This window comes from Bos indicus, chromosome X (assembly GCF_029378745.1).
Source record: "Bos indicus isolate NIAB-ARS_2022 breed Sahiwal x Tharparkar chromosome X, NIAB-ARS_B.indTharparkar_mat_pri_1.0, whole genome shotgun sequence".
Taxonomy (NCBI): domain Eukaryota; kingdom Metazoa; phylum Chordata; class Mammalia; order Artiodactyla; family Bovidae; genus Bos; species Bos indicus.
The window spans coordinates 85,364,587-85,387,910 of NC_091789.1; the positions used below are offsets into that span (position 1 = coordinate 85,364,587).

General features: G+C 51.5%; 1 protein-coding gene across 9 annotated transcripts; it reads right to left on the bottom strand.

Moving 5' to 3' along the window:
- Nucleotides 1–781: 781 nt before the first annotated feature.
- On the bottom strand, nucleotides 782–23,256 carry MED12 (mediator complex subunit 12). 9 transcript variants are annotated; one of them, XM_070784260.1, is made up of 46 exons: nucleotides 22,966–23,256; nucleotides 22,333–22,437; nucleotides 21,934–22,125; nucleotides 21,641–21,797; nucleotides 20,289–20,470; nucleotides 19,991–20,101; nucleotides 19,609–19,863; nucleotides 19,093–19,239; nucleotides 18,835–18,934; nucleotides 18,568–18,704; nucleotides 18,072–18,203; nucleotides 17,605–17,731; nucleotides 16,914–17,143; nucleotides 16,306–16,386; nucleotides 15,995–16,165; nucleotides 15,648–15,792; nucleotides 15,431–15,481; nucleotides 14,990–15,108; nucleotides 14,655–14,798; nucleotides 14,058–14,221; nucleotides 13,723–13,854; nucleotides 13,075–13,302; nucleotides 12,754–12,898; nucleotides 12,467–12,587; nucleotides 12,008–12,109; nucleotides 11,794–11,907; nucleotides 11,370–11,545; nucleotides 11,010–11,189; nucleotides 9,882–9,953; nucleotides 9,303–9,436; nucleotides 8,973–9,134; nucleotides 8,627–8,738; nucleotides 8,369–8,458; nucleotides 7,825–7,934; nucleotides 7,462–7,597; nucleotides 7,063–7,224; nucleotides 5,724–6,098; nucleotides 5,340–5,490; nucleotides 4,979–5,184; nucleotides 4,746–4,820; nucleotides 4,599–4,653; nucleotides 4,436–4,523; nucleotides 2,488–2,710; nucleotides 1,540–1,671; nucleotides 1,287–1,368; nucleotides 782–1,061 (listed from the first exon to the last, which is right to left on the bottom strand). In XM_070784260.1, the coding sequence occupies exons 1-46, from the start codon at nucleotides 23,062–23,064 to the stop codon at nucleotides 1,018–1,020; spliced, it is 6,456 nt and encodes a 2,151-aa protein (XP_070640361.1). In that variant the 5' UTR covers nucleotides 23,065–23,256; the 3' UTR covers nucleotides 782–1,017. The 9 variants fall into 9 exon arrangements, with proteins under 9 accessions (XP_070640361.1, XP_070640360.1, XP_070640359.1 ...); XM_070784259.1 differs by having other exon boundaries at nucleotides 4,988–5,184; nucleotides 5,724–6,185; XM_070784258.1 differs by having other exon boundaries at nucleotides 5,724–6,185.
- Between the last annotated feature and the right edge of the window lie 68 nt (nucleotides 23,257–23,324).

Sequence of the window (23,324 nt, forward strand, 5' to 3'; positions counted from 1 at the left end):
TGGATAGTCTTAGATCTTGAGCCCCAAACCTGAAGGCAAGGGTACTGAAAATGGCCCTGCCACAGTTCCAAATGTCTCTGGAGCAACATTTTTGAGTTTTCTCTACTATAAGATGGGAGTGAGGAGGTCACTCTGGGTAACTGTGAAGATGGGTCGTATGAAAACAAACAGTTCCAGTAACACAGCAGAGAGAGAAAAGGGTGCTTCCCTTCACTGGTTTCTTTTCCTCCTGGAACCATTCTGCCCTTCCACCACCTATGTGATGGCAACACTTACCAATGGAGGACAATGCTTTGTCCCAGAAATGTGACTCAGGGAACTTCTCTATCTAGGACATCACTTGGTGCATGATGGGGACCATACAAGGTGGCCCAAAGGATAGGCAGTGTCTGTCACCCCCACCCCCCACCCTGAAGCTTATTCAAAACCCAGCGTGTGGGGTGGGTAGAAGAAGAATCAGGTTCCAGTGATTTTTCCCCTGGTCCAGTGGCTCCTCCCCAATCCCAGCAGTGTTTCCTCCATGGAGACAAGCTATACAGAAGCCACACCATCTAGATGAGAATATGAGCTGCCCTTATTGAGAGACTAAGGCTCCAAGTCTTAACGTATTACCAGGTTAGAAAAAGGAAGAGATGGTAGCAACCCAATTAGAATTCAGAAATGTAGGGGGTGGAAGGTGAACAGGAGAGATGATCTGAAGAGAATGAAGGTGTCGACTTGCTGGTCCAGCCCCGACACCCTTCCAAGAGCCCACCCTTCCCGGACACGCAGATTCACACACTTTCTTTGCAAAGAAGCTCTGTGTATTGGGTGCAACAGCTCTGGGGTCTCTATATAAATAATATACAAAACCCAACAGCTCAATGCCTCACATTAACAAAAATACTAAAAACTCATTAAAAATGGAGCCTAAGGGAAGAGCCCCAACCACTACTGGTGCTAGCCCAGGAAGAGGACTGGGAATTAAGAGGAAATGGTGGGGCCACATCCAGTGTACAAGCAGTTCCTCCAGGTGGCTCAGTAGCGTCCAAATATGTTGGTACTGGGCTGTGGCTGGGTGTCTGTGAAAAACCAGAGACTATCAGGAATGGGCAGCTGAGCAGGGGCGAGGGTCTGCAAGAGGAGAGCCACTCAGGCACCAAGGGAAAGGGGTAGAAGGCAATGCTTCCCCCCACAAGCTGGGCTTGAAGCAATCACCTCAGCCACTTTGACCTCTACCCTCCCCCCTCCCCCTCCCCCCCTAGTTATTCTGCGGAGGCACTCCTTGGGCAGGAAGGCAGGCTTACTAGAGAGCTGTTGTTGGAGCTGCCGGACCAAAGCTGCTGTCTGTTGTTGTTGCTGTGTCTGCTGAAGCCCCTGGCGCTGGAACTGAGGTGAAAACAGGACATGGAAGATGGAACTTGAATGTTCCCCATCCTTCTCCATCCTCACGTCCCCACCCATCTGTAGAGGGCCTGGGCTTGCCTCCTGCCTCTCCCTAGCTGCACATGCTGCCGCCCCAGTGGGGGCGGGGGGCAGGGGCTGGAATCCAGCAGCTACCTGGGGCTGGGACTGGGGCTGGGGCTGAGGAGGAGCCGCCTGCTGCTGCTGCTGCTGGTGTGCTTGTTGCTGCTGCTGTTGCTGCTGCTGCTGCTGTTGCTGCTGTTGCTGCTGCTGCTGCTGTTGCTGCTGCTGCCATGAAGACAGAAGAGATCCATGTAAGGAGAGCAAGGGGCTGAACCTCAGTGGTGGAGGGACAGGGAGAGCAGAGGAAGCACAGGGAACTCTGGGTCTGCTGCCTTCCCTGCTCAGGGAGCTGCAGAGAAAATCTAATCTGGAGCACCCAGCAGATGACCCCCAACTCTCTCCAACCGGGACCCCTGGAAAAGTGGGGAGGGAAGGAACTAGCTTCTCAAGGCCCCACTACATGCCAACTCCCCTGCGGGTACTTAAGGTACTTGCACTGCCTCATTCTATCTTTTTGTCTTTTTTTTTTAATCTATTTAATTAAAGGATAATTGCTTTATAATATTTGTTTGATTTCTGCCATACATCAACATGAATTAGCCATAGGTGTACATATGTCCCCTCCCTCTTGAACTTCCCTTCCACCCCCTTCCCACCCCTCTAGGTTGTCACAGAGCACCAGGTTTGAGCTCCATGAGTCATACAGCAAATTTCCACTGGCTCTAATTTTACATGTGGTAATGTATGTTTTTCAGTGCTACTCTCTCAATTCATCCCACCCTCTCAATCCCTCTGCTTGTGTCCACAAGTTTATTCTCCATGCCTGCATCTCTACTGCTGCCCTGAAAAAAGGTTCATCAGTATCATCTTTCTAGATTCCACATATACGCATTAATATATGACATTTGTTTTTCTCTTTCTGACTTACTTCACTCTATATAATAGGAGAACCACCCAGAAGAGCCTGTGCCTCTCCTTGCCCTCTTCCTCTCCTCCTCCTCCTAGGTCTCCCAGGTCCCAGATGAAATCCCAGGGCCTTACCCGCAGGATCTGCTGCTGCTGCTGCCGGATATGGTACTGTTGCTGCTGCTGCTGCTGCTGCTGCTGCTGCTGCTGCTGCTGTTGCTGTTGCTGCTGTTGCTGCTGCTGCTGCTGCTGTTCAGGCAGGATGGAAGCCGACCGGATGCCAGCCTGGACACCCTGGGGGCCCAGTGGGGTCATGGTGCCTATCATGGGTGTTTGCTGCAGTGTCTGGTGGGAAAACCTACAAAGACAAGGAGAGGCAGAGATCAAGGCATGGGCTGTGGGGGGAGAGGGGCAGATGAGCCCCAGGTCTCTGACCCCAAAGAAATACCAACAGGCCATTTCATTCACTTCTGTCACCAACCAGAAGAGCCTTTTTGGCTTGTGACAGATTACTAAGTTGGGGAATGAGAAGCAAAGACAACCCCCTACTTTAGTGTCTCCTAACCTTCATGGTTAGGGATTTTTCAATTCTGTTGTAGCTGTTTTTGTCTTATGAAGATGAAACACAGCCTGAGCATAGGCTAGCTATTCTATAAACACTCACTAAGGTTGTTCAGCTTATTACCATTGTCAGGGTCTTGAAGACTGCTGAGTTCTATTGCTCCTTACACTTTCCTGACCCCAATCGGTACTTCACCTCAACAGGCTACTGGCTGGGTCCTTGTCTCAAGTCTTCTGTCACCTTCCCTTTGCATCCTCTCCACGTGGTGGTGGTTTAGTCGCTAAGTCATGTCCGGCTCTTGTGACCCCATGGACAGTAGCCTGCCAGGCTCTTCTGTCCATGGGATTCTCTAGGCAGGAATACCGGAGTGGGTTGCCATTTCCTTCTCCAGGGGATCTTCCCAACCCAGGAATCAAACCCAGGTCTCCTGCATTGGCAGGCAGATTCTTCACCAACTGAGCTATAAGGGAAGCCCATCCTCTCCACGAGACCCATGTTAATTTCTCAACATGCCCAAATCATCACATCATTTTCCTGACCAAGAGTGCTTTCAGATTGTGTCTCAACCCCATGCCAAGCATTCCAAGCTCTCTCTCAACCTGTCCACTCCCAACCTATCCCTACTCCTTCCCTGTCACGAATCTTAAATTCCAGCCAAGCTCTTCTCCTGCCTGTCCTCCCAGCCACCCTACATGTCTTTGTTAATGCTATGTCCTCTACCTGGGATCCCCCTCCTTTTCCTCCTCCACGCAAATCCAAATCACAGCTATCCTTCAAAGGCCAACTCAGGTCTGACCTCCTTCATGAAACTTTCTCTGATGATTCAGGCCCACAATAATATCATCCCCCACTTTTCCTGAATTCCCGTTTTATTTTACAGCACCCAACTGCACAGCTGATTGTATCTTTCATTACCACATTCTCTAAGTACTTTTCTGAATAAGTCTCTTCTTCCCAGCTAGAGTAAAAATTCTATGTGGTGAAGGACTTTGGATTTTTTTCCAATAGTTTTCCTCACCCTACCTGGTCCTAGCACAGTGCTGGCCACACAGTGGGCACTTAATCAGTACCTCTAAGTAAGGGACTTTTCTTCCGGTCCACCCCCACAGTGTTCTCAACCCTAAGCTGCAGAACCTCAAGACATGATTACAATGTCTTTAGTAAGGCCTAACTGACATTCAGTAAGATGGGAGGATGTGTTCGCTGGTCCACTTCAGCACTAAACTGCTCTAATGGTAGCTAGATGACTCCTTCCCACACACTGCATCTATGAACTCCAGGTCTTTCCTTCTCATAAGCATATAAGTGATTTATCCTCTTTGGTTCTCAAAGAAACTTTGGGAAGCAAGCATGAGAGTACTGGCCACCAGTGCCCCTTCCAGCTCTGGCATTTTGTGTTGACAGGCCAGGTATGTGCTCTTGATGCCTCCAAAAGTTCTGACTAGTCTCACCACATCCAGGCCCAGGTTTTCCCAAATTGAAAGCCTCAGTGTCTCCGCCATGCCTGGCTCACTTGGGTACCTTTGAGTGGAGGTCAGCCCATGTCCGTAGGTTGGGGCCTGCTGGTGCACATAGCCACTGGGCCGCTGCTGCAGGTGGCGAGTAGGATCTACAAGAGTAGGATTGGTAGAAGGGTGGGTGCTCTGGTAAGGCTGGCTGGAGTAGCTGGGGGGCACCATGGTACCTGCAGGGCCTGTGTGTTGCTGCAATCCCACATGAGAAACATAAGGAGTATAGCCCTGGAGGGGAGGAGGAGAGAGGGTGTCAGAGCCAGGGGTGTGCAGACCAGCGCGCCTGGAGCTCCCCAAGTCTCCCCATCTTGCACCCTTACCTGGGAGGTCTGCAAACCGTACGAAGAACTGGGAGTCATCTGATGGACAGATGACTGTCCCAACATCCCTTGACTCTGTTAGAGGGAAAAAGGAAACAAACTCAAACTCTGGAAATGCTTTCTGCTGCCTCGTTTCTTGCATCTCCCACTCTCCATGTACTTGTGAAGACCCCAAATTCCTGTGACCTTCAAAAGCCCCTCTCCCTGACGGCCCTCCCTACGGCCCCTCTCACTATCTTTGCCTGGAGCTGTTGGCGAAGGCGCTGTCCTTGGGGCACTGCAGGCTGCTGCTGTCGGTACACAGATGTCTTGTAGGAGGCAGGTTCCAGTCCCATGACACCAGTCATGGTCGTGGGCAGCACTCCAGGGTAAGGTGGGCGGGTAGGCAGCTTCTGCATCGGTAACCGCACAGGGCGGTATGGATCCACACGGGGGCCACCTGGAAAGGGGAGCCAACTGACCTCTTTAGGCTCTTTGTCCCTCCATCCCCTGCTCAGCACCCTGTGCATCCATAGCTCCTGGGAGAAGTGGCATTGCCCTTCAGATGGGAGGAATATTCGGGTCAGTCCCTCGCACCCAGTGGCTGGTACCCACCTGCTGGCAGTGGCTGGTTCTGGGTGTAGAGGCCTATGGAGCTCTGCCTGTAGCTAAGGTGGGAGATGGAGCTAGGGTTGGCATGGTGCAGGAGGTCTGGAGGCACTGTCACTCCGTAGGGGCCACTTCGGCCTGGGCCCATTCCATAGTCCTATATGAACGGCAGGGGAGGAAGGTGAGAGGGCTGGGGTCAAGTGGGAAAGGAGGGCAGAACAGGAGGTGGAGCTATGTGGCTCATTGTTTTAATTCTAAAAGTACTCCTTCCTCAAATGCCCCTAGCCCTCCCACAACCAGGATCAGGAAGAGAGTGGGGCTGGGAAAGACGTGCACAGGGATGGCATGCACAGGGATGGCATGCACGGGGATGGCAGCAGCAGTGCTCACTTCCGTCTTGGCGGCAGGCTGGCTGCGCTTCTTGCCCTTGGTGGACTTCTTCTTGCGTTCCTCAGTGCTGGGTGGAGCAGCTCCAGGTTTGTCAGTTTTGGGGGGCTCTGGAGCCTTTTTTTCAGGCTCTAGCAGGGTGGGGGCAGGGGGTTCCTCGTCTTCTGGAGGCAGTGGCAGTGGCTCCAGGTAGTAGGCGCGGGGCCGGGGCCTCAGGTGTGTGTGGTACAGCAGCAGCCGCTGCTGCTCCTCTCCACGGGCCACGCGCCGGTCCACCCGGACTGTTCCAAACCAGCCCCAAGACAGTGGCGCTGATGGCTTCAAGCCCTCAAAAAGATCCCAGGGAGAGATCTTTTGTTTGGTGGAAACCTGAAGACCCTGCTCCAGAAAATGAGAAATAGTGAGCTGCTGAAACTTGGAAAATACAACACAGACCTTGAAGGCTTGCAGGAGAGGGAAAAGTATCTGTTGGCAACAAAAGAAAAAAAAGTTCATGGGTAGATTCAGGGAAGATGGTGAGAGGAAGACAGACAGACACGGATATACACACAGGGGAGGGAGAATGAAGAGGGGACGGTAGGGAGTAGAGGGAGACAGAGACAGACACTGACAGTCAGAGGAAGACAGATATAGAAACAGGAAGGCAGAGAAAGAAAAGGCAGTGAGAGACTGAAGGGAGCCAGAGAGACAGACAGAGAAAGGGAGAGAGAGAAAAACAGGAAGAGAGAGACAGGCTGAGAGAGAGAGAGATACACAGAAAGATAGAGACAAATAAGCAGGAAAACAATGAAGAGAACGCCTATAGGAAAGGATTGGGCTTCTGATTTGGAACCCCACATCCTTATTCTCCTCTCCCTCTACTACACACAATGATTATGATTACTCAATAAATACTGCAACTCACAGAAAGAGGGGACAGAGAAAACCATGCTGAGATAGGTGGATGGGAGGAAAGAGATGCAGGGATTAAAGAGATGCGGGCCATCGGCCAGGCAGATAGGTGGGGTGCAGGCTGGGCTGGAGCAGGATGGGCTGTGGGTGGGGCAGAGGAAAGAGGTTGGGGTGCTGAGAAATGGGTGGCAGGTACAAAGGTGGTGGGGATGATGGGTAGTGGGGAGGGGTAAAAGGAGAGACCAAGGAAAGAGAATGAGATTCCCAAGACAGGGAGAAGATACTTGAGGAAAATAAGTGATTATCTCACACCCCAGGGATGGTTCTTGCTTCCTCATGGAGCCCAATGAACTTGTTGCAGCTATAAGGTTTAAAGCAGGGGAGGCTCTGGCCCAAAGGGGAACAAAGGTGGGAAGCAGGAAGCAGGGGGTGGGAAGATAATGGAACGTGCCTCCTTCTTGAAGATGGAGTCGAAGCCAGCAATCTTGTTGCCCTTGGTGTCAATAAGTGAGCCCTGCGGCTCACACGTGATCACATCTCGAGTCGGCTTGGGCAGTGGCAGCAGCTGGTAAACTTTCTCCAGACTATCCGACTGGCGTTCCGCCAACTCTTTCTGCAGGCACAAGAAGATGGGACAAGAGTTTCAGAACACAGGAAACAAGGAATGGGACCTCTCAGGGGCCAGCACAGAAGCTGGCCCGAAGAAAACCCTCAGTAAATCCTCACTAAACAAGTAACAAAGAAGACACAGATGTGTGAGGGAAGGGTAGAGGGGCAGGATGATGTCACTGAGGCTGGACTCCCTCAAGGAAGAGGGAGGAGGCCTCTAGGCCTCGCTCCCTCCGCTCACCCGCAGCTTCTTCACCAGGTTCATGTAGGCACGTTTGTTTTCCTCCATGCTGCCCTGGGAGATGCTGGACATGTCTGCAGCTAGGGTCCCATTGATTAGCACGCTTAGCATGTCCAGGACAGTGGTGAAGAGCTCGCTATAGCAGGAAACCAGGGAGAAAACCAGAGGAGAAAGAGTTTCAGACAGAGATGGCCGGCTTGGACATGAGCAGGGAGCAGGCACCCAAACCGTGTGAGAAACCCCAGACCCTGGACCTCAGAGCCCAAAGTGTCAGCCACATCTACTGCCAGGGTCATGCACCTGGTTTGGGGGAGGGGCTCCTCTTGGGGGTGAAAGTGGAGGGAGGGGAGGGGGATGCTTTACTTGTTGGACTGCATGTCGACAGTGCCGCTGATGATGATCTCCAGGAGGAGCACAGCCCACTCCGTGGTCTGCTGGGTGCTGCGCTGCACTGTGTCAAACATGCCCCCCACCTGCCAGGGCCACATCAAGTCAGTCAGATGGCTCAGGGGCGGAGGCCAGCCTTTGGAAGCTCAGATTAGAACCTGGGCTACATGATCTCAGGCCAACGACTTAATTCTCGACCTCTCTGGGCCTTGGTTTCCTTACTTATGTAATGATGAAGTTAGACCAAAGGATGTCCAGGATCTCATTGAACACTCCACAATAGGTGTCTAGGGCTTCTCAGGCCCAGCCAAAATCTACAATACTGAGGCAGGGTCCCTGCAAGGATACAGTCTCCTTAACCACTTCCAGGTCCCACGTCCTTTAGGAGAGATGGGTTAATACGTGAAGATCCAGGCGAACCTGGGCCCTCATCTGCATCCTCGCCTCCCCAGGCTGGGGCTTCTTTGTCTGCGGTCCTAGCTCCACCCCTTTCCTCCTTCTTCCCGGCTCCCTCTCTCACCAGGTTGAGCCGCAGTTTGAGTGCCTCATGCATTAGCTGCTTTGGTTTGCAATCGTCTAAATACTGGTCATCTCTCCAATTAGTCACAATCTAAGACAGAAACAAGTACAACACACAGCTCAGGGATTTCGTCGTGTCCATGCCAAAGCACCCAGGGTGTTCTTGTCAGAAAATACTGAAGATTAAGAGTACATAAGTAGCCTCTTGGCTGCATCCTCCTCTGCCCTCCTGCCTAGCTCCAGGCCGAAAGACCCATACCTGGTGGACCTGGCTGTAGAGCGAGGTAAGGAGTCCCTCACGCTGCTCATCCTGCCCCTTCAGACATGTCAGCACCAGGGATAAGAAGGGCTGCTGGCTCAACAGGGACATGCTAGAGACGGGACAAGAAAAAGAGCAGGACCAGGTCAGGCGACTTCCAACTTCATTCCTCCAAGCCCCCGACTCTACTCTTTTAACATGTAGCCTCTTGTTTGACCATCTTTCTTCTCCTCCAATTGTACCTTTTTCTGATTTTGACCCTCACCTCTTTGACCCAACTTCTCTTCCTCCCTGGGCCTACTCTCCATTCCACTCCGCAATCCCAGCCCCACAACAGCCACTTTACCTCTTTTGCTTTTGTCGATCACGTTCTTTGCGGGAAGAGGAGTCCAGGTGCTGGCCGTTCTCCAATTCTTCCCCAGCAGCCTTTAACACATGCCCCTGGACTGAGGTGGGCAGTTTGGCAATGAGAGGAGCCACTAGCCATACACCCGAGCGTTCTAGAGAGCTGGAGAGATGGCACGCGCAGGGTTACAGAGGAGCCAGGCAAGGCTGGAACAATCCCTCCTCTCTTTTCTAGATGGACATGCCTGACATCTCTGGGCAGCTGAAATCATTTACACTACTGGAAGAGAAAACTCAAAAGGGGATGGGTCCTAACACATTTCTATTCAACCTGAGCACAGGCTTGGTCTTGCTGCTGCTGGGCATGTTGCTTGCAGCATTTCCAGAAGATGACCCTGTCTCTGCAGACTGTTGGAAAACCTCGATTGTGGCCTTGGCGATGTTCTCTAAGAGGGAGTTCATCTCCTAAGGAGGATGAAAGGCACAGGGGAGGTAAATAGGTTAGCTGGTGGCAAAGGCAAAGAGATAGTAGGAGAGATAGGAGATGAAGACAGAGGAAGGCACCTGTGGAGGCTGATGGGAGGGTAGGAACACAACTCTGTTGGGCATCATGCCCTCCACCACCTTGCAGTACTTCTCCAGTGCCCCACTGTCTTCTCCTTTACATACCCCCTTACAGCTGTGGCCACAGAAACAGCCTCTACTACCACAGCTGTGAACCTTCCCCACAGCTCAGAGCCCCAACACTCTCAACCCATGTCCCTTATCATCGGTTCCACACATCCGCCATCTTCCCATCCTCTCTTATCTCCAGAACCCAAAGAGAGAACCTAGGCTCCTCTATGGCAGCCCCCTTCTCTGACACATATTGTTGGAATTGAGCATGAGAGAGGGTCTGGGAACCACTCACATTGTTAGGGGTCTGCTTGATCATGAGCTGCAGTTCCAATGAAGACTGGCGCATGGTCCACTGGTCCAAGTTCTGTGACAGAGACCCCATCAGCAAGCTAGTCAACATTGTGTCATCCCAGCCACTTAGTACCCTGATGCCAGCCCCTGATCTCTCACAACCTTGAATCACATATGCCTGGAGGTCTGAAAGGGCCCTTGACTTCCCCTCTTTAGGAAAGATCACACTTAAATAATCCAAAATGGCTGAAAATAAAACTATCCTATTTCAAAAGTGGTTTGGAAAAAATTTCACATCTTCCCCAGTTTCCTGCTCCAGAGCCTCACATTCCTCCGTATCAGGAAGTTCTGCTTAACGCTTAACTTAAATCTTTGATGTTGAAGTTGAAGCTCGCCACTCCTGTTTTCAAAGTCCTTTACAGACCCGAGGGCTAGTCTTAGTTAATCTCTCTGAGGCATTATCTTCTCTCAGCTGAAGAGGCCTCATTCCTTTAGGTTCTCCTCAACAGCTTTATTTTTCCACCCCCCAGTCACATGAATGTCTGCAGCAGTGTGGTGAGGCAGGAAGGGTGCAGGGAGACCTGGGCTCCTATACTGACTCTAAACTTACCAGCTGCGTGAGTTACTGAACCTCAGTCAAGTTACTTAACCTCTTCAAGCCTCAGTTTCATTGATGCTAAAACAAGGATATTCATACCTACTTCACAGGGTTGTTAAGACTAACTGAGGAAATCTACATAGAGTACTGAGCATGGTACCCAGCATGAAGCAGCCATTCAATAAGCAGTAGCTTTCCAACAGCATTACTACTCATCACTGAGCTACAACCGACATGCTAGACACATAAGACCAAAACCTAGACCTCCCAGATGCTCTGTCTCCCACTGATAAGCCAAAGCCCTACTCCAGCCACTTGTGTGCCCTCACCCAATGGTTCACTCTTGCGTCTAGACCATATTGGCTTGACTTCAAAACCCATGCTGGAGCTGTTTCTCTCACCACCTTTTGTCCATATCCTCATTCATCTTCCTACTTAATTCTCCCTCTCTTTTTCTCTCAAGGTTCCCATCATTTCACCCCAGGTTCAGGCCCCACCACTTCCTCCAAGACCCTCGTCACCTTGGCCTACCTGGAGAATACGCTTAATGCGTTGCCGCTGTGGGTTTTCCCCATCCTCGTTGTCCAGCAGCCGATGTGGGTAGCAGATAAGCTGCATGAGGCGCTGGGCCTGGGCACTGCTCAACACTGGGTCTTGCAGGTCATTGCTGTCCTCACACAGCGATTTAAGGCAACGTTCTCCTACCCATTCCTGAGGAAGCCAAGAATCAGGGGACTGGGCCAACCAGTGAGGGGCTTAGGAATAAGGGGGATGGACCAGAGGTTGGTGAGGGATAAAATGTATGGCGGGGAGGTGGTGTGATCATGACAGGAAACGAGACTATATTATATAGCAGCATTTAAGAGGTCTGCGGGAGAAGGTGAGACTGACCTGCTGGCAGATGCTGCGTAGCACGTACTTGGCATAGACATCCAGACTGGCTGTCTCCACAGAGATGTTGCGGCCACCCTGCCTCCGACTGCCACTGCCACCTCCTCCTTCCTCCTCTGGAAGCTCTTCTGTTCCTCCTGTCACAGTGAAGCCCGAACCCTTCAGTTCCGCATCCCCTGTGGTTCACGGGCGGGAGATATGGAGTGCAAAGTGAGATCCCAATGCTGTGTGGAGACCTGCCCCAGAGCCACAGAAGCAGCACTCCCCAAATCCTGCCCTATGGGACAGAGACATACTTCCCTCCTTCCTATCCTCCAGAAAGGTCAGAGAGACCACCTTTAGGAGGGAGAAAGACTGTCCTTTGTAGTTTAGCTGGCGCTCCACCCTATACACACTTTTGGCACCACTCTTTCTACCCCCATACCAAGTACAAACACAGCCTTGAGAACAGCAAACACAGCTCCATCCACGATGCGGTTCTGGGAGGCAGCCAGCAGGTGGCGGTCACAGGAGGAGCGGATTCCTACAGTAGGCTTGTCTGGTGGAGAGAGCTGAAGTCAGGGGAAGCCAAAGTAGAAACAGTGGGGGTAGGGTAGCCACACTATCCTTGGCAGCCTGGCTTGGATGGAGTCACTTACTTCCATCCGATTGGCAAGGATTGAGTTGAGGTGTCTTGAAAAGGTGGAGGAGGATGCGGCAGGTAAGCCGGGCCCCTGGCTCAGAGTCCTGTTCACTGCAAGCTACAGAGAAGACACAGAGGCGGGGAAAGGATGAAGGTGGGCTATATGTGGGTTTGTGGGTGCTGAGGCACTAAAACGGTGGCTGAGGTCAGGCAAAAGGAGATAACACATTGGAGAAGAGGTGAGGGAGCCAACTGTTCTATAGTGTAGAGGGGAGAACCTGGAAGGGTCAGGAACAGGAACGACTGGGGATACAGGTGCAGGGTCAGAAACAGGCCCCTCCCAGCCTGAGGCACACAACAGAACTGGCTTCTGGTGCCACCAGGAGGCCCACAGTGAACAAGGAGAGTATGGTCATTGAGTGTGTATTGACATTGGGGGTCTAGACTTTCTAGGGGTCACAAATTGGTAGTTCACCAGCATTAAGGAGTGAAGGGATGGCCGCACAGCGAATCAGATCCTCCAGGAGCAAACACTGCCGAGCGATGAGGATGGCAACAAAAGTGGCCAGGGAGTCGTGAAAAGACAGGTCACTGACCTGGAGGAAAAAAGCAGACACACACCAGGACTCAGTGTGGAAAGAGTTCTCCTACTCTGAGTGCTGGGCCTCCATTCTGCATAAAGCTGTCCCTCCACTCTCACAGTCGCTGGGAGCAGACTCCTGCCCTGGGGACTGCCCGGTGTGCCCCCAGCCCCAGTCTCACATCTACATTGCAGAGGAGGTCGTTGAAACCACAAGTGCCATTGTTAGAGGAGCAGCACAAGGCCTTAAGCACTCCCAGCCACTCTGCACTCAGTGACTTGCAATAGCCGGTCAGCTCTGCACACAGGATGGCGATGTCATTCACCCTGGGGAAAAGTACAAATGCCCTCAGCAAAAACCTTGTTCCAGCAAAACCTCAGACTCATTAACTTTTCATCGCCACCCCAGCTATAACCAAGGTTGTGGTACCTCCCGGGCAAGTCATCCCTCCCAACATCAGGCGGGAGCGTGGTGCCCATGCCTCACTCAGTACGCCCCATACCTATCCGAATCATGGTGCCCCACACAGACGTGCATAAGGGCATTGCAGACAAAGCTGTAGCGGTTAGCAGGGTTCTCACTAAGACTCTTGCCTAGCCCCGTGTAGGTGAAGGTGTGAGCGGCAGGGTTCTCTAAAGTGTCGATCATGAACTCGGGTGCCCAGCGCATGTTGGACTCTGACGGCTCCACGTTGCAGTAGATGGTGTTCTTCACCTTGGAGCAGAAGTCACTGCAGGGGTAGGGGAGAGGAGAGAGCAGTATTGAGGAAGTGCTAGTGAGCCAGAGGGATGGTCAGGAAAGAGGAGAAAAGAACAAAAAGGAGAAAATGAGGGACCAAGGGCCTTAAGGCAAGAAGAGGGGAAATGGGACAAAGCAGACCAACTGGGCGGGAGAGAAACCCAGTGAGGGTAAGGCACAGGGGCCCCAGGAGGCAGGGAGGAGGAGCGTGGGCCCTGCAGGCGTGGGCTGGAAGCAAGGCTGATGAGGAAGGAGGCCCACTCTGGGGACCAAGAACACTTAGAGGACACTGTCCCCAAATGACCCTGCAGACACAGCAGGGTGGTAGGCTGTGCTCTGCTCCTGAGTTGGGTGATAGCGAGGAGATGGGATGAGGTCCCACTCTCTACCCCTTACCTTCTACCTCTCTTACCTGAAGAGTTCCCCAAATTTGCTCTTTAAATGGCTACAGGAGGTGTACAGATCATAGAGATATGCAAGGATACAGCGTTCTGCAGAGGAACCATCAGATCGGTTCATCCCATGCTTAACTACGCCACACAGCCTGTCGAGAAGGGACAAGGTCGCACCTGGAGCAATGGCGGGTCTGGGCGCCAAGATTCCTGTCCCTCCGCAATGTTCTGTCCCCTCCCTACCAGGAAGGCATGCAATTCTGCATTGCAAGAGCCTTATGTGTTCTCTGCAAGTCATTTCCAACGGCCTTCACCAGGGCCCCGTGGGTTTTGGTTATTCTGAAGCTCCACTTACCCCTCAAAGACCTGTGCCATCTGGTCCTGGTTGAGGATGAGGCAGGCATGATAGTGGCGCAGGACAGCCACGATGCACAGGCACAGGCTGGTGGTGTAGCTGCCCACCAGATCTGAGGATTTGAGAAGCAGTTCGGCCTCGACTACACTCAGTTCATTCAGCAGCTAGCAGAGTGAGTGGGGGTTGAGAAACAAGAAGAGGCCTCAAATGTTATACATCATTCCTTTTCCTGTGAGAAAACTGGAGCCCTTTCCTGCTAGAGATGCCTCAGCCTGGAAGGACTCCAGTGGCATATTCCACTGCCCTTTATTCTATTAACAACAAGCCACATAAATGATCTACCCAGTGTCCAGGATATAATCCTATGAAGTCCACAGTGGAAGGACAGTCTGTGCCCAGTGCTCTAATCCATCTCTCAGGCCTCCCCAGGGAGTACTTGAGTCTCTATTCCTGCTGGCTTAGCTCATGGGCCACTCCCCTGACACTAGCCTTTTGGTCCCTCCAAATAACATGGGACACTGGCTTGAGCCTCTGCTCTTGTCCTTGTGACCCTGTACTGCACAAACGCCCTCTCCTTCATCTCCCCAACTCCCCCACCTGAATGGCAAAGTCGATGAGGCCACTGATGCTGAGTGAATATTCCATGAGGTCGAAGATAAACTGCACATGCTGCACCAGAGGCAAGTGGTATGACATGCCAAGGGCAAAGCTCGTGATCTGCTCCAGAACATTCCGGGAGACCTAATAAGGGCAGTGGGAGTGAGATGGGAGTGGAGAGAGGTGAGAAGAACCAGGGCAGCAGGAAAGGATGATGGGGAAAAGGGGTGAGAACAGGAGGCTTAGCCTGCCTGGGGGAGAAAAAAGATAAGGAGAGAAGGAAAACAGGACAAGGAGGCCAGAATGTGGGAAGGGGGCTGGACTTAGGCCCACACCTGAGCCGTGACCTGATGTTGGTCATAATGTGAAAGGTGCTGGAACTTAGCAAAGATATCCTCGGCAGTGGGAAAAGCTTCAGGTCGGTTTCGTCGCCGCTTCTGTCCATCCTCCCCACCTGAGGGGACAGTTGAAAGGGACGAGTCAGGACAGGGAAGATAACCAGGCAACTGGGGGTGGGGGGGTATGGAGAGAAGGCTATGGTGGGGAGGGAAAGGGGAAGGAAGGGAGGGAGGGAGGAAGGGAAGGAAGGAAGAGGGAAGACGGGAAGGGAGGGTCAAGGAAGGGGTGGGGGAGGGATGAAGGGAAGGGAACAGTGAAGCAAAGGTTTGGAGGACCACAGACTATGTGGACCTTAGAGGAGTACGTACAGGGAAGTGCTAGGTTGAGGGAGGGAAGGGAGAGGGAGGGCGGGTAGTATGGGGCTTACTGTGAGGTACCTAAGAATGTCAGGTCTCCAGGATTCAGAGGCACAATAGGAGCAAGCTGGTCTGCAGAGGGGGGGAATGAGGGGGGAAGTTTCAAAAGGACTAGAGCTCTCAGGAGACTCCAAGAGACAGGACATTGGGACATGACTGGGAGTTCCCTATGCTGGGGAAGGGAAGACTGACTAAGGTGCTCTTTGGGGGAGATCTATTTCAGGTGCCTCAAACCCACCAGTTTCTGCTGTCCCCTTGCGGTTCAGAACCTTCAGGATATCCTTGGTAATTTTCTTGATGGCATGGCGGGCATCATCTCGCTGCTTTCCCACCCCAAACAGTACGACCAACCGCTGGTTGCACTCATGGCTGCATGACTCCTCCTGCATCCCAGCAGCACCATCAGACTCCAGCAGGGATCACTCTCCCTCCTCTCAAAAGCATGCTCCATGCCCCTCAGCACCCCAGCACTCCAACCCTTCCCAGCATACCACACCCTTAAGAACAGCTCCAACCCCTCGGCAAAGTCCTTGGACAGAAACCTGGGCTCAGAACAGAGGGTCGGAAGGTGTTGGCGAACGGTACCTGGGGGATGGGAAAGTGTGTGGCATACTGCACATGCCGTGGCTGGTCATAAAGAACCCCAAGGGTTCCTTCTAGCTTCTCCTTGGGTGGGGGCTTCACCTCCTTCTCAACATCTGGTTTCTCAGGGGATGGACTGCCCTTCCCCTCACAGGGCATAGTAGGGGAGAACAACTAAGAGAAAGGCGAAAGGGCAGAACGTTTAGAGGAAGACAAAAGGATTGAGGAGGGCGCATAAAGAAACTCCCCAAAGTGGCATAACGGAAGGACCTCAGGAGCTAGATGCTTCCACACCAGTATGTAACTTAACTTACTGAGAAATCAGGCTTTTCCATGTCCTCAAAGAGCACACTGGAGCTAGGGTCAATGTCCATAGACTCTGAGAGCCCTGGATCCTGAGTGTAGAGAACAGAAGTGAAGCTGCTTTAGCCCTGAGGAGCTGCTCCTCACCATCTCGAAAGGTTGACTGGAGTTGAAGAGAGGAGCCCATACTGGGAAAAGCATTGGTTCCAGATCCAAGCCTTGACTGGTCCCTTAACCTCTGCAGGCCTTGGTTTCTCTCAGCTTTAAAATGAGGATAAGGATATCTCATGGGGGTGGCGGGCAGGGGGTGGCGGGGAATTCCCTAGTGGTCCAGTGGCAAAGACTCGGCACATTTACTGCCATGGTCCCTGGTTGGGCAACTAAGATCCCACAAGCTGTGTGACACAGCCCCCGTGAAAAAAGAAAAACAATACCTCACAGGTCTGTTGTGAGAATCAAATGAAAAAAAAATAAATAACTTGAGAGTGCTTGCTAAACTGCAAAGCACTAAGCAAATCCTACCCTCCTTATTTGGTAAAGGATTCTCAGAGGACTCCTGGAGCCAGGAAGATGGGGCTGTCAAGAAGAAACAATCTAGGACAAGGAAAAGCTCACTCACCTCCAGCTTGCTGCTGCTGCTGCCCTCAGCCTCCTTGCGCTCTGGGTCATCAGCTGGGTCATCAAAGGGAGAGGGAGGCCGGGGACCAGGGGCTCCGAAGGCAAGGTCCCCTCGGGAGATGAGGGTGCAAGTGTACATGTTGTGGGAGAAAACATCATGTCGAATCAGTTCACAGAACAGCAGTACCAAGTTAAAGAATTCCACTCGCTCACTCTCACTTCGGGGGTCCGCTGGAGAGAGGGAAGGAGAAAAGATGAATTAGAGGAGCACAAAAGAGACAGGCAGAAAGAAAGAAATACACCGAAGGCATGGTGCTCCTAGGTACCTGAAGTAGACAAGAATAGGAATGACTCAAAAGAAAAAAAAAACAACAAAACCAAAGCTATGGAGGGACAAAGTGTGGTTGGTTATCCTACCCCACCTTCTGCCCCACACACCATCTCCTAAAGGAATACAGCATCTCTGCTATTTATACGTGAAAATGCGTCAACTGCATGCTCTCATTCTTATTCTTATCTTTATTTTTCGACCCTGTTGAATTGTAAGATGATCAAAGACTAGAATTATGTCCATAAGTCATTATGCTTAGAGCTCAAGACTGAAATATATTCCAGAAGGCCCTTCACTATGCTTTCTGATGACAGGATGGCTGAGTCTAGGCAGAGGGAACCAGAGAGTGGCAGGTCCATACTCAGCATGGGAGCCTGTGTATCCAGAAACTGTAAGAGGACATCTTGGAAAATGGGAGCACTGGGAGCAGAAAGGGAGCCAGAGGCAATGGAACCCTTCTCATCTGCAGCTTCCGATTCTCCACAACGCTGTAAGATGAAAGAACAGGCTATAAGATTGGGTTTCAACTATTTCTTCACTCGCCCATGTGCAATCCTTGAACTACTGACTGTTCTGCCTCCATTCCCAAGGTTTTTACTTCCACTCCCCTCCCCTGACTCCCATTTTCTTTACCATCTCCCAATTGCACCTTGGTCGCTTCTCTTAACTCTGACATGGTTCCGCTCCTTTCTACTTTTGCCTTATGTCCTCAAATTTCCCTGTACATTTTCTACCACTTCTTCACTCTCACAATTTCAACTTTGGTCCCACTACCAGCTCAATCTGGCTTCGATCCCAACTGCCACTGCCCCATGGGCTGCCCCTAACCTCAGCCTCAATCTCTGCCTGTCTCTTCTCCAGCAGCTTGGCTACCACCATCGCACGATGCCGACCAGAACGCTTGCAGCTGACAGCCCATTCACACAGTAACGATACCACTGCATCATCATCTGAGGAGATCTGGAGACCAAAGGAAGATAGGGTAAGTAAGGTAGAGTTGAGGACAAAGAAACAAGTTCCAATTTCCTAGTAACTAGACTCCATTTTTGGAGACGGTAATGGCACCCCACTCCAGTACTCTTGCCTGGAAAATCCTATGGACAGAGGAGCCTAGTAGGCTGCAGTCCATGGGGCCACACAGAGTCAGACACGACTAAAGCAACTTAGCAGCTGCAGCAGACTCCATCTTAAAATATCCTAGGCTCAGTAAGATGGGTTGTCTCTTCAGACATCCTCTGGCTTCAATGCCTCACCACACTTTCCCCTCATATATACTGTTGCTTTTGCTCTGTTTTTCACTTTTCTTCCCCTTCTTGCTTATTACCTCGTGCCCATCCTTGCTAGGCCCCAATCCAAAGATTCGATTACAGAGGGAATCAAGAGAGTTGCTGAAGTCAGAGCGTTCAAAACTATGGCTGTCCAACACCTCCAAAGTATGGAGTACTCGTCCAATGGTGAAGCCTAAGGAGGAAAAGTGGTAAAGGGGACTTAACTAGAGGCCTGGTCTACGCCAACTCTCAGATCTGTATGTCCTTACCATCCTGATCCTTTCCCCAAACATTCTTCCTATTGTCTGTCTTCTGGCACCCACCTGCAGTAGCTTCCTGGCACTTATCAAAAGACCAGCGAACCTCAACGGCCTGTCCTCGCTCCTTGATCTGTTGCTCGATCTCCCGCAACTTTGCACGGACCTGCAAAAAGGAGGGCTTTAAGGATGTAGTAAAGCATAAAGAAAAAGGCCAGGGCTTCAGGCTAAAAGAACAGTAGCAGGCACTAGGTCACTATTTCTGAACTGGTAACTTCTCACATCCCAGTCCCCTGGAGGTACCAGGCTATTGGTCAGACTTACCTGCTGAGTGAAGGCACTGTTGCCCTCTGGCATGGGCAGGTTGGAGGGGGCAATAGGCAGGTGGTCAAGTGGTGAGCCAGTCTTGATTCGACTATCAGTCAGTGAATAGTGCCAAACCAGGGCACTAGGACAACACAGCAGGATGGTCTGCCAGACAGAAATAGCTAAGTCAAACTCGGTTTCCATGGCTACCTTCTAGAAGCCCACTGTAAGACCCTACCCTTTGGCTTCTGATCCAGAGTCATTCTGAGTCCCTGGGGTGGCACCACTCCATCTCTGAGCCCCTCTCCTCATCTACCCTCCTAAAGGCTTTGGGTCTACTATTTAGGTCTGGATGGGTATTAACTGAAAAGGAACTAACACCCCATGAATGAGAAGCCAACAATTTCCAAGCAAATTCTCAGTGCCTACTTTTGGCCCCAAGTTAGAATCACTCCCATTTTCTAGGACAAGCACCTGACTCTTCTCAAGATGCCTCTTAATACTAATACTTTCATGGGACCACCCAGTACCTACCTGAAGGATACAGCTGAGGCCAAAAACTAGGGGCCGGTGCTGAGGGCACATAAGCAGGTCACTAAAGGGTGTAGAGGGTGTGCTGCTACTTGGGGGCTGAGGAGCAGGGGTGGTGGGCAGTGTGCTTGTCGACTGAGCAGACATCACATGAGATGAGTGACTGCTCACACCATCCAGCTGCAGGGCCAGTCTCCGTGTACAGAAGTAGGCGAGGCGGCGGGAGAGGTACGCAGACTGAACAAACTCTCCAGAGTACTGTGAAGACATGACAATCAAACCCCCCAGTTCTCTCCGAGGGACACAGCTCTTGTGCCTCATATCTCCTCAAATCCTCCTGAGACACCCCCCCCCACACACACACACACCAAATCCTAGGCCTTACTCGAAGCAGCAGGGGCAGCAGCAGTTTAAGCAATTCATCCTCTCCAGGGCGGATTTTCTCAAAACACTCAAGTACCCAGGTCAGAAACTCATGTCTGTCCAGCATTCCGTCCTATGGACACCAGGGGTGGGAAGGGGATGAGTTTCAAACAGGGACTATTAGAGATGAGGCAGAGAAAGTAAATGAAAGGATGAGGAAAACCACGAGTGGGGCAAGGTGGCAGGTGGACTCTGCTCCATGTTGGCAGAGTATGAGGTCAGGCTCATTTCCATGCCACACGACACACTCTCCTTCCTACCTGAAACATGAACATGGCCAGCTTCTCGTTGTAGTCCCACTGCCGGATTGCCATCTCAACATCATGGGGCAAGGGGCCTATAGTGGAGCCACAGCCCCCACTTCCAGCAGGCCCTGGCCGGTAGTATTCAGCCATCTTTTGAAGCTGCTCCCATAAGCACTTGGTGATGATCTGAGTCCATTCTAAAAAAAGATGGGGAGATGGCTATTTTACAATGTCCCTCTGCTTAGAACACCTTCTGTCTCCCACCTCCACTCCCAGTCACCATGTTTCTAAATCCTATTCATCCCCATATAGGCTCTAGTCAAATGCCACCTTCAACAACAGGTCCTACTGTATAGCACAAGGAACTACATTCGATATTCTATAATAAGCTATAACGGAAAAGAATACAAATAAGAATGTAGATAAACACACACACACACACATGTATAACTGAATCACTTTGGTGTACACTAGAAACTAACACAACAGTATAAATCTACTATACTTCAACAAAATAAATTAAAACAAAACAAAAACAAATATCACCTTCCTAAAGCCTTTCCAGGTATCCCCAAAAGAAAATAACCTTTATGTTCACAGAATTCTCAAAGAAACTTCTGCCTCCATTTTTTTAATATTACATAATATTATTTATTTATTTTTGGCTGCTCTGGGTCTTCATTGCTGCACACAGGCTTCTCTAGTTGTGTAAGTGGGGCTAGTCTCTAGTTGTGGAGTATAGGCTTCTCGTTGTAGTGGCTTCTCTTGTAGAGCACAGGCTCTAGGGTGTGCAGGCTTCAGTAGTTGGGGCACATGGGCTCCAGAGCACAGGCTCAATAGTTGTGGCTCACAGACTTAGCTGCTCCAAGGCATGTGGGATCTTCCCAGATCAGGGATCGAACCCATGTCTCCTGCACTGGCAGGTGGATTCTTTACCACTGAGCCACCAAGGAAGCCCCTGCCTCCATTTTTGACATTATGTTTCTATATTTAATTATGGGATTTATACAGTAGCCTTAGCATCCCTACTAGACTATAAGCATCCTAAGTGTAGGGATTAGGTAGTGATTATCTTTATAGCCCAGTACCCACTCCAGTGTTCTTGCCTGGAGAATCCCAGGGATGGCGGAGCCTGGTGGGCTGCCATCTATGGGGTCGCACAGAGTCGGACACGACTGAAGCGACTTAGCAGCAGCAGCAGCACACATACAGTAGATACTCAAGACACTTGATGTTTACTAACTGAGTGAATGCAAGATACAAGCAGAAGCAAGGAATATAGATGGGGAAGGAGAGTAATTTCAAGGTTTCTCCACCACTCTTTGAAGTGATCAGTGGAAGGATCCCTGGTATTAGGAGTTACTCACCTGTGAAGGGGTCAATATGTCTCTTCTTAACCTTGGTCTCTGAGATTGCTGCATAGTAGGCACAGGTCATCTTAATGAGCCAGGCGGCCCGCATCACAGGCACTGTGTATTTGGCTAAATACCCAAACACTTCTTCCTTCTTACTGAAAATGGGGACCTGAATGGACATTGCAAACAGTGAGACTTCTCTCACCCCAGTGAGCTGACACCCGTGTACTTCAATCTGAGAATCAGAGGGTACTTGGTACTCACGTTCCCCTCTTTGGCCTGAAGAACAGGAAACAGTACCTCACCTTTTTGGCTAGTTGTGTGAGTGGCTTGGTACCAGCCAGATCAGTAAACCAAGTGTTAATGGCACTCTGGGATCGTGCAGTCACCAGCCAGAAGTTGTCCTTCTGGTTCACTTGGGGCTTCCTTCGCCCAATGTCAGGGAGGGTGTTACAACGTAACTTCTCTGTAATGATGCTGTTGAAGTTGGAACTGATCTGAGGGAAGAAAACTACACCTCAGGGTGGGAAGAAGGGGCAGAAAGGTGGCTGTGCCTTTGATGGGCAAATGCCAATGTGGTAGCATTAGGTTACAAAGGAAAACACTGCCAGTTAGGTCATCCCTTTACGTCTTCCCAGCCTAGGGCCTTTGCTCCCTCTCAGATTCTTCCAGCCTTTTCCTTCAGCCTGATGGGGTTGTCTCACCTTGGCAGGATTAAAGTTGACATTCTTGGCAGTGCCATGTTCATCCCCAGAGACAGCGGGCTGGTTATTGAAACCTTGTTTTACATTCAAGGCCGTTAATTCATCCTGAGGCAGGAAAACAACATTTTAGCTTTTTTCTTCCTTGGGGGAGATGGTGGTGGTGGTGGAAGAGGGCAGAAGAGAAGGGAACAAGGGTGGAAAAAAATAGGAAAATGATTGGGGAGTAGATAACACATTATTATTTAAAAATAATCTCATATTCATTTGGACCCCACCCTCACCCCCACAGTACTAAGATTCCCAATCCCCAGAGCTCGCTCAACAGCACTCTTCCCCTGTGAGTTTACAAGCAGCCTTAGTTCACCCAGCCGCCTCAGACAACTTTCTGAGATCTGTGTGTGTAGAGGGGGCGCCTCCAGCGTGGCCCCAACATCACTCCCGGTTCTAGCTCAGAAACCAGCCCCCACCTCCCCCAGTTCTTACTCTCCGACACCAGTCCACTTTACTCTTCCCCCTTTCGGGACTTGCGCTCCCACAGAGCCGCCCCGCCCCCGCTTCCCCGAGCCATCAGTGCTTCCTCCTATGCCGATTGCTGGCCCCTGGCCCCCTGGGAGCCCGAATTTCTGAACTCACCTCCTTCTGTTTGGGATCTTGAGGGTACACATCAGGAGGCCCCAGCCGCGGCCGCTTCAGGGGCCGGTGTTCGTAGCTCAAGATCCCGAAGGCCGCCATCTTGCTCAGCCCGTAACGACAGAGGCGCCAGCCGGGCCCGATCGCGGCGGGGGGGGGGGAGGGGGGAGGGTAGGGGAGAGGGAGCCGAAAAGAGGGGCGGCGGTGGCGAGGACGGCAGCCGAGAGACTACAAGGGGCACGTTAGAAACTCCCGATCTTTGCCGGAAACTACCGAGGGAAACCGAGGGACGCCGGGAACCGTCTGACAATACCGACCGCAGCAGGGGCGGGCCCAGCCCGGCGTAGGGCGGAGCTCCGCGC

Bases quoted from the DNA above. Each gene is read 5' to 3' on its own strand.
- MED12 (XM_070784254.1), bottom strand. From the start codon at position 23,064: ATGGCGGCCTTCGGGATCTTGAGCTACGAACACCGGCCCCTGAAGCGG. The intron at 20,471-21,640 runs GTGAGTAACTCC...ATCTTTTTTTAG, and splicing joins ACATATTGACCCCTTCACAG to AATGGACTCAGATCATCACC. The intron at 18,204-18,567 runs GTAATAAGCAAG...TTTGGTCTCCAG, and splicing joins CTAGCAAGGATGGGCACGAG to ATCTCCTCAGATGATGATGC.